We start from the raw sequence: 13,216 nt of genomic DNA, 5'->3' as shown, positions 1-13,216 counted from the left end.
GGTCATATTTGAATTACTTATTATAAAACAGTTTTCTGAGTTATCTTAATGTCAAAGCTATAGTTTAGTACTTTGTTTTAATTTAAAAAAATAAATGAGATTAAAGTATTCGCATGTGTGTAAATTTATGATCTTTCTTATGATTGACTCACTTTTTTTCGCTTAAGTAAATTAAAACGTTTTAATATTTAATGCGTCACTATAAAGTTGTAAAATGATAAATGACGATATTGATTAAAATATTGGCCAATAAGTTTCTTGCCACTTCTTTTCATTAAAGCTCAACGTTTTCGAAGTACATGTATATAATTTTGACATTGATATATTATACAATTTTTTATTATTTGTATAAGATTACTTTTATACTATCAACGATTATAACTCAGCCTTACGTAATTATGTAAGCTTTCTTCTACCGCTATGGGCATCAACCAGATCCGTTCCACTATTCTGATATTCAGACGATGTCGCTAACGAAGTATTTGGGAGATCTGAGGTATTTCGTTTTGCTTTCCTTCAGTTTTTAAGGTTTCGTACTGCTAAAATAGGAAGGAATGACTATATGGTCATATGTGTCTGCCGTAACAGACAAGAATAACAAATAAGTTACTGCATGACAAAAGTTCCGTTAAATTTTATTTTTGTAGCTCGACTACATCATTTAGAGGAAAAGAGTTTTTAACGGCTTCTAAAAAAATCACGAAACAAGCTATTCCTGTTTCTTACAGATACTACTCGCAATGCAGACGCGATTCGGTGTAAATGGTGACATAAAGTCATATTTTAATAATAATAATAAAGCCTTTATTACAGTTAACAAAAAAAAAATTACTTACTAGTTAATAAACATACTATAAAACATTTTAATTAATTAACTTCTCTTACATAACTATATTATTAACTTAATTATTAGCAGTAACTTTTAAACAGTCTGTGTCCTCTTTCTGTTAACTGTTTGTCCTTCGACAAAGGCCTCCTCCAAGGTCTTCCATTCTTTCCGGTTCCTTGTTATTCTAGTCCATAGTGGTCCTCTGTTTCAGTTCTCCCATCATATGAACTGTCTTCCTCTATTCCTCTTATCTCCTCTGGGGCACCATGCAGTTATTGCTCTAGTCCATTTTGGTGTTTCATCCCTCATAAAGTGGCCTACCCATCTTTATTTCAAAGTGTGTATTGTTTTCTCTATGCTCTTGAACTTAGTTTTTCCTTTGATATGATCCAATCGCGCTTAACCCGACTACACTTCGCTCTATTGAATTTTAATAACCTTATTTAAATAAAGTCCATTTTTAACTTCTTAAATAATTACATAATTTTTTGTAACGTAATCGTGTTGATTCTATTACAATAATAAATACCTACTTATATAAGTTAAAAATTATTTAAGTAAAATTAAAACTGGGGAAATTCTAAAAGGTGATAGTTATTTAACTAGAAGTTTTTGTGACTATTGTATTGGAGAATTCAATTTGATTTAAATGGAGTGTCAAATGTTTGCCAAAACTGATCACTACTCTGTCGCGCAACATATAGTTTTCCGCGTGTTTTGTCCGTTTGATTCATCCATCAATCTTTAACAAACCTTTGTTGGTCTTGCTTTCTTAAAAGCACATTTAAAATAGCATGTTCTCCATAATAGTTCTCTCAGTTCTTTCGTGACAGACCTTCTATACTGTCTGTAACGTGACATCGCGTGATAGCACCACCTAAATCATCCCGTTTATTAGCCATTCATCATAAAACTCTGTAGGGACACTGCTGTAGGGACAATAATATTATATTAAAATTTATTTTGATTTAGAATATTATTATTATATTTGCTTATTATTTTTAAAATACACTTACCTGAACATAATTCATATTTAATGAGGTTTTAGCTAAGTGATTTTAAATATGATTTGGTATGATTACCAATTTTGCTATTCAAATTGGAATTGATATAAAAGAATATTTAAGCATTAGTAATTACTGCTTGAGTTGATTTATTACATATTCGATATTATCGAAAATCTGATACTAACAATATAACTTAACGCCAAATTGTCGCCAACTGCCAATTTTATTGCGAAGAGCATTGTTCAGTAATTTGAGAATGCATGAATGCTTCTTACGTTATATAATAATTATATTCAATTTCGGTAAAAGCAGGTGATGCGTCTCCATTTGTTTCATGCTCGGTGGTCACACACACAAGACACGTGCTATCGAATGTGTTCAGTGTTCACGGCTGTGAACCGCGGTAGTACACACTTGAAAAACGCGCTTGGCGAGCGCACTCGCCCAACTTATGCACTTTATACACATCCCCCTACGCAGAAGCCGCTTGAGTTTATCACTTGTACCTACAGTTTTGTATAGAAGTGTAGACTGAAAGGATATAATATTTTTTAAACATTGTTTATTATTGTGAAAACTAATCACTGGAAGTAACAATTGTGTCTGAATGAATTATAGAGTTTGAATTAATGTAATTAACTTGTTTTGCTTACTACTCTGTTAAGTTGAGTTAGTGAGTCTTGTTGGTCGAAATACCTATATGCTTTTGCAACAGGATCCCGGAAAATGTATAAAAGACTTGTGTTGCGAATTTAAAAAGGATTTATTATTATTAAAGCACAATTTTGTGGTAAAGGTTGCATAGCATAATTGACTTTCTAAATGATAATCTTAAATAATTTTATATTTCTTAAATGATTTTTAATAAATAATTTTATCATATCTTGGTAATGAATAGTCCTCCTCCAGGCTATTTCATAAATAATATCTACTGCAAAACATACTATTATTAAATTTTATGTTCGTATATATTTTATATTAAATATATATATAAAAGTATGAATGATAAACTCGATTCTGCGTAACATAATTTAGATAAAGAAGCAGAAACTTTCGGCCAATGTGTAGTGATATGGGCGAGTGATCTCGACAAGCGCCTAAGCCAGATGTGTACACTCGCAGTAACAGGTAACGGCACAGTACCGCGTCGGCGCCTCTAATGCTTATGTACCACGTAGCTCGTAACTGTTATCTACACTATTATTATTTATATTATTACTTCATTCACTACTCGTCTCAACTTCTTTTATTGGAACTCATAAAAATAATCGGTGACTGTTAACAAATAATACTCCAACGAGACTCGTTGACTTACAGTAATTTGACTGGCCATAAATGGTGCTGAAAAGGCTCCTGGAATAACCATCATTAATGTGCTTATATTCTGAGAATACAACGACACCCACCGGAACGTAAAATGGACCCGAATTGAAAAAAAAAGTCCAATCTTGAGATGTACAAAGATGACGCATCTGACGTTAAATAAAGCGAATTTACATACACGGACACAATTAACGAAACAGAAAAAAATTACTGAATACTAAATAATAATGTATTGAAAAAAAATATCAGACATGAACAAACCAATTTACATCTATTAACGTTGTAACTTACCTACGAATTCTTAAATTTTATTAAAATTAATCAAAGTGCACTTTTTATATTTTTTGATTATAATAAACGCCATCGTGCTCTGACTATCTTTGCCATTTGTATATTCATAACGTAATTCTTAGCGGCATATCAATTGTGTCTTGGGACAAGCTCCGCCACACTTCGAGTAATCCGTTTCCAGTACGTATAAAAATACAGTTCTCCCAGGCTGTTGGAGGGCGGCATTCTGGTTTTAATACTTCTCTTTAACAGGCAGTCCCAGGCATGCTCTATAGGGTTTATGAATGAATCCTAGGATCTTGCTGGCCACTGCTTCGACTGAGCAGCACTGCTATCCCGAGCATTTTGCTGTATCAGCATAAAGCTATCATCATTATAACGGGCAATTGGGACAACGGTTTCTTCTATGATGACCTTTATTGTATTTACCGATCACCAGTCATATTACCCCTTGCATATCCCTCCACACTATAACTGACCTAAACCGCCCCATAAATTTTACATTCTCCTTACATCTCCATATTCTCTGTCTTCCATCAATATGAGTTAAAAGCACCCTGCACTGATCAGTGATATGTCCCCCCATTGATTCATGTTCCAAAAGCGATGTTTACGTGCAGGTCTAACCGAAGTCAAAGAATATAGAATAGTACAAGTTGCCGGTCTTACAAGTTTTGGGGTCTTGGCCTTTGTCACTGAACTATGCGTTCGTCAGTTGTGCGACTTCAAGTTTATTTCGGACTTGCACAGACTTAACCCACGTTGCCCTACGGTGCGGGTGCAAGAAACGGTCACCCAGGCCTAGAGAAAGCACACCCGTTTTTGCTTGGCCCGTACCGGTACAAGAATATCAGTCAAACTATTATTGGATACTGCGATAAATCATTGTATTATTCAAGGCAGACACCTATGTATAACCATACGTATTGTTTCTTCGTATTAATAAAATTCACGTCGGTGAGGTAATTTATTTATGCTAAATGTAATATTTTTAAGTGCCCATTACATCATAGTTGACACGGCAGAAAAGTGTAAATCTCAAACAGAGTTTGTTGTGTATTGTGTCTTCTGAGCCCCTCAATACTTCTTTGTTTACAACGTATCATCAATAAATTATCGCAATATATTAACTAATTAAAGTAATCATTACTAAATTACTAATACTACATGCCATTACGAATTTTTTTAATATGTTAATTTGATCTATCTCGAGATTTTTATGATGACCATCGCAAAACAATTTAGCGTTTAAATAAAGCAGCATACTATATAGAAAGCCGTTTTTGATGATAATGTTAGTAATTCTTTAATTTGTGGGATTTCGATGTCAACAGGCCCACCCTAAACTCAATTTCAAATATGCACATTGTGTGTCTTCTTGTGGTTGTGTGTTTTTGTGACATGTTATAATATAATCATTGTCTTGATCCCACAGGAATAACGTATCTGAACGGAGAAAATTTTTTGGACGTGTTGGACAACGGAGTGGAGCTTTGCCAATTAGCGTCCGTCATCCACGACAAAGCTAGGGAGGCTCTGGACCAAGGACTCATAGTTGGAGTGAGTAACTTCTATGTTTTTACCAAATAATTGTTATTCTACCAAATACATACAAGAACGACAACGCTCCGGTGCTTGCTCTGGTATAGCGCGTGCAACGTAGGAATGGCCCTGCAACGGCTAGTCTTTAATTTTGCGATTATTTTACTGAAACTTACAATAATAAAAGATTCTCCGGGTCTCGAAAAGCTGCCAGAGCTGATGCTCTGCCACTAACATCCAAAATCACCACAACCTTAAAACATCTACACAATCTGGACGCTGGATTATAAAGTTGTCGTTCACAGTACGGTTCCGATCAAACTTTCTTAACTTAATTTATTATAAATGGTAACATACTTCAGGGTTCATGTACTGTTGGAACAGAATAATCTTCGCAGACCTGTATATTTATTGAGTTAAGGTGATTACTAAATCCCCTTGACTACAAACTACAAAGGTAGATACTACAGTACTAAACTCTAACCTGAATCTTCATTTGTGCAAATTTATGAATTACCATCATGATCCTCAATACGTTTTATCACATTTCAGCCGGTACCAACTATTCGCGGAAAATGTTGGCAGCGCGCCGGGCGGGGCAGTTTCTTCTCCCGTGACAACGCCGAGAACTTCATCACCTTCTGTCGCAACCTGGGTGTTCATGAGAATCTTCTCTTTGAAAGCGACGACCTGGGTATGTACACTTGATATAGCAGTACTGATTATTAATTTGTTGAACCTATAATCTATTTGCCTATTTGCCTTTGTTTAAATAAATATTTATCTTCTACGTTCAACTTCAGTGGGGAATAAATATTCTTTAAAAAGTGCTCCTCAAGTGATTGCTGTTACAAGAGGACGTAGGCAACGGTGCTGATGTGTCCTCGTATTTTATTTCAGTGGTGCACAATCAGCCGCGGCAGGTGATCCTGTGCCTGCTGGAGGTGGCGCGCCTGGCCACGCGCTATGCCGTGGAGCCGCCCGGGCTGGTGCAGCTGGAGAAGGAGATAGCGGCCGAAGAATGTGACTCGGGCCTGGAGTCTTCCATGTCGGGCGCCTGGCACTTCCGGGACGCCTCGCCCCCGCTGACCGCCCACTCGTACGTAACTATGTAATGCCGGTGGCAACCATTTGATGCAAAGCGTTGAAGAGAAGCTCTTTAGCTCAGGATGTCGGAGAGATGGCTTATAGATAGAAATTAGTGGGCAAAAGACATATTACACTAACATAGAAAAGTGTTTGTGAATCCTGAGCTGAACTGCATTGTATTGGACAGGGCATATCACCCACCATCAGAAATATTTCATTGACTTGACATTTTGACTTTCAAGTGTCTTCGTTTTAAAACTCACTAAAAACTAAAGATTACTTTCTAAGTTATTAATACACGCGAAGTAAAGTTATTCCAAATTTAACTCTTTTTATCTTTATCTTACTTTTGTCACTACATAATTACATGACACGGAGAAGTAATTTTAATCTGGGAGTAACTACAATGCGTTTATTCATAAGACAGATTAAAGTATAGGAACCCAACAAGTGAAAACAATGAGAAATAACATTACTGTTAACTCTTGAGTAAATATTTTAATTCTGTTGACAGATCAAAGGTGGACCCAACACCCGCCACACCGGAGAATGACAGTAAGTAACAGAGATATTGCGATACTTTAAAAAAAACTCAGTAGGTATCCCAATACTAAAATTTGAAATGAAAAGCAAATTAAAAAAAATATCTCATTCAATTTATTTGAACAATATTTTTAATAATTTGTTCCATTCAATGAACATATAAATGTTTTAAATGGAACTAACCAGCCCAGTTTCTTAGCGGTATTTGTTTTAAATGGAAAATATTTGTCGCATTAAAACGTTCTTAATGAAAAAATAACAAACATTACACTAAAGTACTATTAATAAACCGTCGAAGAATATTTCTTAAAAATCTCACTTTGCCTAAACGCCATATCCGTTCATTTTATGTGAGGATGAAATAAGTTTAAGGCTTATGATGCGATGGTGGATAAATTATCTAAGTCCTTACAGTACACTTATCCCCTTATTCATAATAGTCTGCTAACTTAAAGCATTGCTAATTCTCACTCTGTCTTCTTCTATTGACCTAAGTCAGAATGAGAAAAAACACTCATTAGCGGCTGTTTTAAGTTAGCGGGCAATTATGAATAAGGGGGCTATTAATTACGGCGGTAATGAACGATTTACTACAGCTATGTTAGTTACAAAGGAATGAATTAAAGAATTTACTTCCCACAAAGAGCTTTTATATAATTCCAAACGAATGCGGATGCCTCTTGTTTCAAATAAGCTCAATGAATCTTTATTTATTACTTTAATAATGAATACGTGACAGACTATAATTTAAAATGAGTGATAAGACCACTCAAGTCCTTAAATATATGACGCTGCTAATCAGGTCGTGAGAAACATATGTGTGACTGCGTCAACAACTTATAATTTACAAGACTTAAGGGTAACACTGACAGGTCTGTGCACTTGTAAAGCTATGCAGTTTACAATGTTTTGGTAAAGACTCTCTGAATGCCAGCCAACATTTATTTATAATACTTAATGTGGTTATCATCAATGATATTATACTTACACTAAAAAAATTTTAACAAAAAAACAACCAACTTCAAAAACACTATTCCAAAACAATAGATATAAAAAGTTTTTTATAACTATTTTATACAATCTAATTTTAGTTACGATTATTGTTATTTTTGGAATCGGTGTCCTTCTTTCGCGACCCGCTCTCGCCAATCGCCTCCTCACGACTCAAGCACATCTCACCTATAACTATGTATGTAGTTACAAACTTATCTTGGCTGGCATCGGCTCAGTATAATACGTAGCTTGTCACGCACACTAAATTTAATAAACCTGCCCTGTTTTCATCAGTTGTCTAGCAGCAAGAGGCTCCATCTAGACTAAATTTTCCAAAGTTTATTGAATTAATAAAAAATAAAAAGTACCTGTGGCGTGCAGGTAGCGCGGTAGACAACTGCGACGCCGCCAGCACCAAGTCTGGGGACAGCGGGCGCTCTGGGTCCAGCGCCGACACTGACACTGACGTGCCTCTCAACCCCACAAACGAACTGGACAAGCGGGTGAGTTAAGTTTCATGCCGTGTCGTATCACGCTTTCTGACGCCTGACGCTGTCGCCTTAGGCACTCGACAAAAATATGTCAATACTATGTAATAAAAATTTAAATTTTGTATAGTGTGAAACGTGCAGTAATTTGTCAATAGTTTGAGATAGTAATTACAATAATATGGCGACGAAGGATAATCCGACTAAGTTTGAAAGTGAACAGTTGATTAAAACGTTGTGGGTTTCGGCTATCTCCGTTTATTACAAGATTGTAGCGGTTATCTGTCAATCTATCAATGGCTGCACGTTTCATACAACCGCTTTTTTCTTAGGGTTTCGCTAGGCTGGCACTCGAGTTTGCCTATTCCTTACGAACTTTTATTGAAGAATATATATAATTTTATGCGGTAGCCATCTTGAATTTCAGAAAATGATTCCAAATTCGTTCTTTGCCACCCCAAGAAGCTCGAAAACGATATCCATATTATTGCTAAAATAAATTTTCGCGGAGGCCATTTTGGGTTTCAATGTTCATACACATAAACCTTGTCCAGAAGCGACGAATTTGCCACGATTCGTTTCGCACGTTCACCAGCATCGCATGAATTCCAAATACGCCTCAAAATAGTCTCTCGACTCGCGTGTTTATGCGATTTGCGAGGGAATCGACACGCCTGTCGTTTTGTTGCGTCCAGCTAACGCCTGAACTCCAGAGGGAGTTCACGTATCGAGGGAAACTAACAAGTGAAATATATATATATATATATATATATGTACAGGTGCAAACAATTACGAGTTTGTTGGAGCGAGGATGCCGCTGCAACTCTGAGAAGTGCTCCCGGATGCTGAAGATGAAGAAGGTTGGGGAAGGCCGATACAAAGTCGCCGGTCGAAACGTGTTTATCAGAGTGAGTTGCTCATTATTTACTGTTCAGTATTCCATAATCTTCTCCGACAATAATATCGTAAATGAAGAATTTTTTTTTAATATTTTTGATTTAGTAATGCATTATTTTTGTGCAGCTCTTGAAGGGGCGCCACATGATGGTGCGTGTGGGAGGCGGCTGGGACACCCTGGAGCACTTCCTGTCCCGCCACGAGCCCTGCCAGGTGCGCCTCGTCACGCCCGCGGCACAGACCCCGCCCCTCGCACCGCCTCCCGCCGTGCACCCTCGCACAGCTCGCAAGACATCACCGATCATTTCAAACACCAAAAGCCGGCCGCAATCCTCCTCATCGGCCCCCGAGCCTAGGCCTCTCCGCTCAGCCCGGACGCCTACCGAGGAAAAGAAACCGTTTGTCGCGGCGGTACCGAAAAAATCTCGCAGCATGAGCCTGGCGCACGTCTCCTCTGACAACAAGTTCTGTGGCACGGACCGGCTGAACAAGAGTCGGAGTGCGAGCATCTCCGGGCCGCAGCAGACCACGCAGGCGCGGCCGCGCAGTCTGCACCAGCCCACCACACTCTACACCAAGAAAGCCCGCAGCATGAGTATTCTGATGGCGGGAGACGTTAGGAAGCCGCTCAGCAAGAGTGCGTCAGTGACCGGCGAGCGCGGTGCGCCCATCACGCAGGCCTCCATCGAGGAGAGCATCCGCGCATCGTTAGAGGCCCGAATCGCCGACGTCGACTCGACCAAGAAACCCTTCCTGCACATCAAAGCCAAATATAGAGGATCACCGCCACGGGAGGTGCCGCCCAGATAATCTCCGCATTCCATTAGTTGTTATTGATGCTAGATATTTAGACGTAGTTTGTAGTTAGAGGTCTGTGGGGTGGAAACCTGTCACCGCCCGGAACCGATGATCCGTCAAACTGACCTGAGCCAGGCAGCGATTGAATCTATTTTATGTTTAATGGTTACTTTTCTTTAAACTATTAATATAATTACACCGCTTGTCAGCTAGCTAATAGAAGAGTTTACTGACAACCGGAGGATTGTACCTATTGTTTTTTTATATCTGGTAAGAGGAGGGGCTACGGGGGACTAGTCATACTAATTTAATTTCCATATATTTTTGCACATAGATAGATAAGCACTAGATAGACACGATACAATCAATAAATCTCATCCGCGCCATTTTGGTTTACTTTTACAAGTTTTGACATAACACATTAGTCCATGATAAATTATAAAAATTATTGCCACAAATTGTTTAATTTATTTAACTAAATTAATTTCAATAATTTCTGTTGAATAATAAATTATTTAAATTTTTGTGTTTGTTTTAAAGAAAATATTTTTATAACCTATTACTTAATAATCTTGTTTTTAATCAATATTTGAATACTATTATCTACAATAATAATGTGCCAACAATTCTTAATAAATTTTTTATACTATGATACTGTCGTTTTTTTATCTCCACTGACGGCCGTTTTCAATAACGTATCTCTAGTTACGGATACATATATTGCTATCACCTTTTAATGACAAGATCTTTTCTATCCATACTTCTGTCCAATAAAGTTATATTATTAGTTATAGTCCAATGCGATCTGTCGATAGGTTATTTAAATGTAAGTGTAAAAGGATAAATTTGTCTACCTCTAGTAGGTTAAACTAAGGATAGATAGGTTATTGAAAACGGCCGTATATCTTCAATGTTCTGCAGTCTGCACCTAGCTATTATACACTCTTGGGCGAACGTAATTTACGTAGCTATAACACTGACGAAAGTTTTACTTTTGTCTCACTACACTCTGGCCATTTAAATCAGTACCTATTTTGTAGTGTCAGTTTGCCTGCAACGTTAGCAAGCTCGCCGGCAAGAGGATCTATGCGTACCATAATTATCTCGCTTTTTTTCTATTCAATACGTTCATCAACAATATGGACAGAATATTTCAGAATTCATTAATTAGAATAAGAGAAGTTCTCTCCTATACGGCGATGATAAAAAATTAAAAAAGCTGGGAGTAATCCTCGATGGTGAACTCACATTTAGAGGACACTTTGATCGTATAATTAATAAATCATATATGCTTGGATTCATTTTAAAGCAGTTTTCAAATCGTACACAACGCAAGTACAACGTTATTGTCAGGTTACATCTGAAGTATGCGTTATTGATTGGAAACTCTGTTAGCCAAGCCTATAGACATCCACAAAAGCAGGGGTCAAAAGATGTATCATTTGAGGTAGGATGCTCTATGTTTGAAGGTCCCTATGTCGTATCGGTTCGGGAAAGGTGCAGCCGGTAATTGATTTTGCTGGTATCTATCTATAACCTTTGGGTTGATACCAGAAAAATTAATTCAAAAACAGAGTTTGCAACTCCTCTGAGCTCTCCCCGTATTATTTGCGGTAGAAGATGCAGAGAGTACCCACATCTCTATGCAACACCAAAGAATCGAGCCGATCGTCGATGATTCGGTTGAATGCATTTTGCCCGCATACAATGAAGTCCATTCAATTAGGTGGTGCTGGGGAGAGCCATCCAGCCATAGAGGTGAGAACAGTTATCCAAAATTGAAGTATTGTCTCGCCTAACTGATCGTCGCTCGATACATCGACATCAGATCAGATGATCTGACAATCTCAAGTGGTTTCATTTCAATTTGAAGTACCTACCCTAATATTGCAAAAGTCTACGGCGAGGAGGATGATTTGAGTCGGTCTTGCTCTGTTTACCAGATTTCTGATTTCGAGAGTAGGTACGCGGAGCTATCGGGTAGATATCCTCGTCGTTAAGGTACTCTGGAAAAGTACTTAGCCTGGTGCAGTCCTAGAGCTATTTGAAACCTGTGTCATTTTGCTGGAAAGGGTAAATTAAGCATTACTGTGTTTCGGTCCGAAGGGCGCCGTTGCTAGTGAAATAACTGAACAAATGAGACTTGACATCTTACGTCTCAAGATGACGAGCGCTGTTGTAGGGCCGCTCAGAATTTTTGGGTATTTCAAAAATCCTGAGAGGCACTGCATTGTAATGGACAGGGCGTATCAATTACCATCACCTGAACGTCCTGCTCGTCTCGACCCTTATGTTTATTTAAAAAAACACGATCACAATCTCTGTAGGTAATGCACCGTTTCGTAATTACTAAGATAATACGATATAGACCTTGTTTTGGTGCACTCTTAAGATCGGTTTCGTTGTGACATAATATATAAAAGCATTTCGCGCTAAAAATATTAATTTCCACCAAAATTTGTTAATAATGTAACATTGATGACTAATGTGACAGTGTGGCGGTGGAGCACGCCCGCAGCGCCGGTCGTCGAAAGAGGGCGTTCTGTCGCGGCCTCACCGGCTCGGGCGTCGCTACACGTACTACAAGGTGTTCCAGCAACCGACCTATCGTCTGCCGCGCCCCCTCACCGTGACTCTTGTCTAATTAATTTACAGCTTCATTCTGCGTGACTAGAGTAACGCGAGATCTACTGCAAGTTTACATAAGAATTTAAATGCATTTTAGTAACGGAAATACTAATTTTACGATTCACTAGTCGTTATACGCTACTACACTTTTGTCATATATAAACACACCAAGCTCCTTTGCGCAGGATGCCGGCTAGATTGGCGTTTTTTCTGCCGTGAAACAGAAATGTGTAAGCATTATTGTGTTTCGATCTGAAGGGCGCCGTAGCTAGTGAAATGACTGGGTAAATGAGACTTAACATCTCTCGAGGTGACACGGACGGTGCTATTGTAGTGCCGCTCAGAAATTTAGGGTTTTCCAGAATCTTGAGCGGCACAGCATAGGGCAGGGCGTATTAATTACCATCAGCTGAACGTCCGTTTCGTCTAAGTTTCTCCTTGTATCAATATGCGACGATTAACGACCCGTATTTAACCAAAACGGGGAAGAAACACACGCTTTCAACTTTTACTACAGTCATATCAGCATTTAGTTAGCATCAAAGCATAAGAAACAGTAAATTACGATATATATGTAAGGTATGTGAACAATGAAACTTCCGCTTTCTTATCTGCCACTCATGATAGACGGAATAATTCGTGTTCTTGAAGCACAACAAAAAAACAAATATTATAATGACATTAGAATCTAGGGATTTATAAAAAAAAATCGAAAATTAGTTACACAGAATATGTTACACATACCCAGAAATGTTAAATTTAATGGAAACTTGAGAAAAACAAAATGA

At 37.9% G+C, this 13,216-nt stretch overlaps 1 protein-coding gene across 2 annotated transcripts in view; it reads left to right on the top strand.

Moving 5' to 3' along the window:
• The window catches only part of LOC126970822 (growth arrest-specific protein 2-like), a 127,743-nt gene extending 117,291 nt beyond the window's left edge, over positions 1–10,452 (top strand). For both annotated transcript variants that reach the window (XM_050816954.1, XM_050816953.1), the window contains exons 4-10: positions 4,886–5,010; positions 5,545–5,686; positions 5,893–6,091; positions 6,596–6,636; positions 7,999–8,120; positions 8,885–9,013; positions 9,129–10,452. In XM_050816954.1, coding sequence (XP_050672911.1) covers positions 4,886–5,010; positions 5,545–5,686; positions 5,893–6,091; positions 6,596–6,636; positions 7,999–8,120; positions 8,885–9,013; positions 9,129–9,812 — 1,442 coding nt within the window. In that variant the 3' untranslated portion in view covers positions 9,813–10,452. The remainder of the gene's footprint in view (positions 1–4,885; positions 5,011–5,544; positions 5,687–5,892; positions 6,092–6,595; positions 6,637–7,998; positions 8,121–8,884; positions 9,014–9,128) is intronic.
• Positions 10,453–13,216: the final 2,764 nt, after the last annotated feature.

The sequence above is a fragment of the Leptidea sinapis genome, chromosome 22 (assembly GCF_905404315.1).
Source record: "Leptidea sinapis chromosome 22, ilLepSina1.1, whole genome shotgun sequence".
In the NCBI taxonomy this organism is placed as follows: domain Eukaryota; kingdom Metazoa; phylum Arthropoda; class Insecta; order Lepidoptera; family Pieridae; genus Leptidea; species Leptidea sinapis.
Note: the sequence above shows the minus strand (reverse complement) of the source record. Positions and strands in the feature narration are given on the sequence as shown.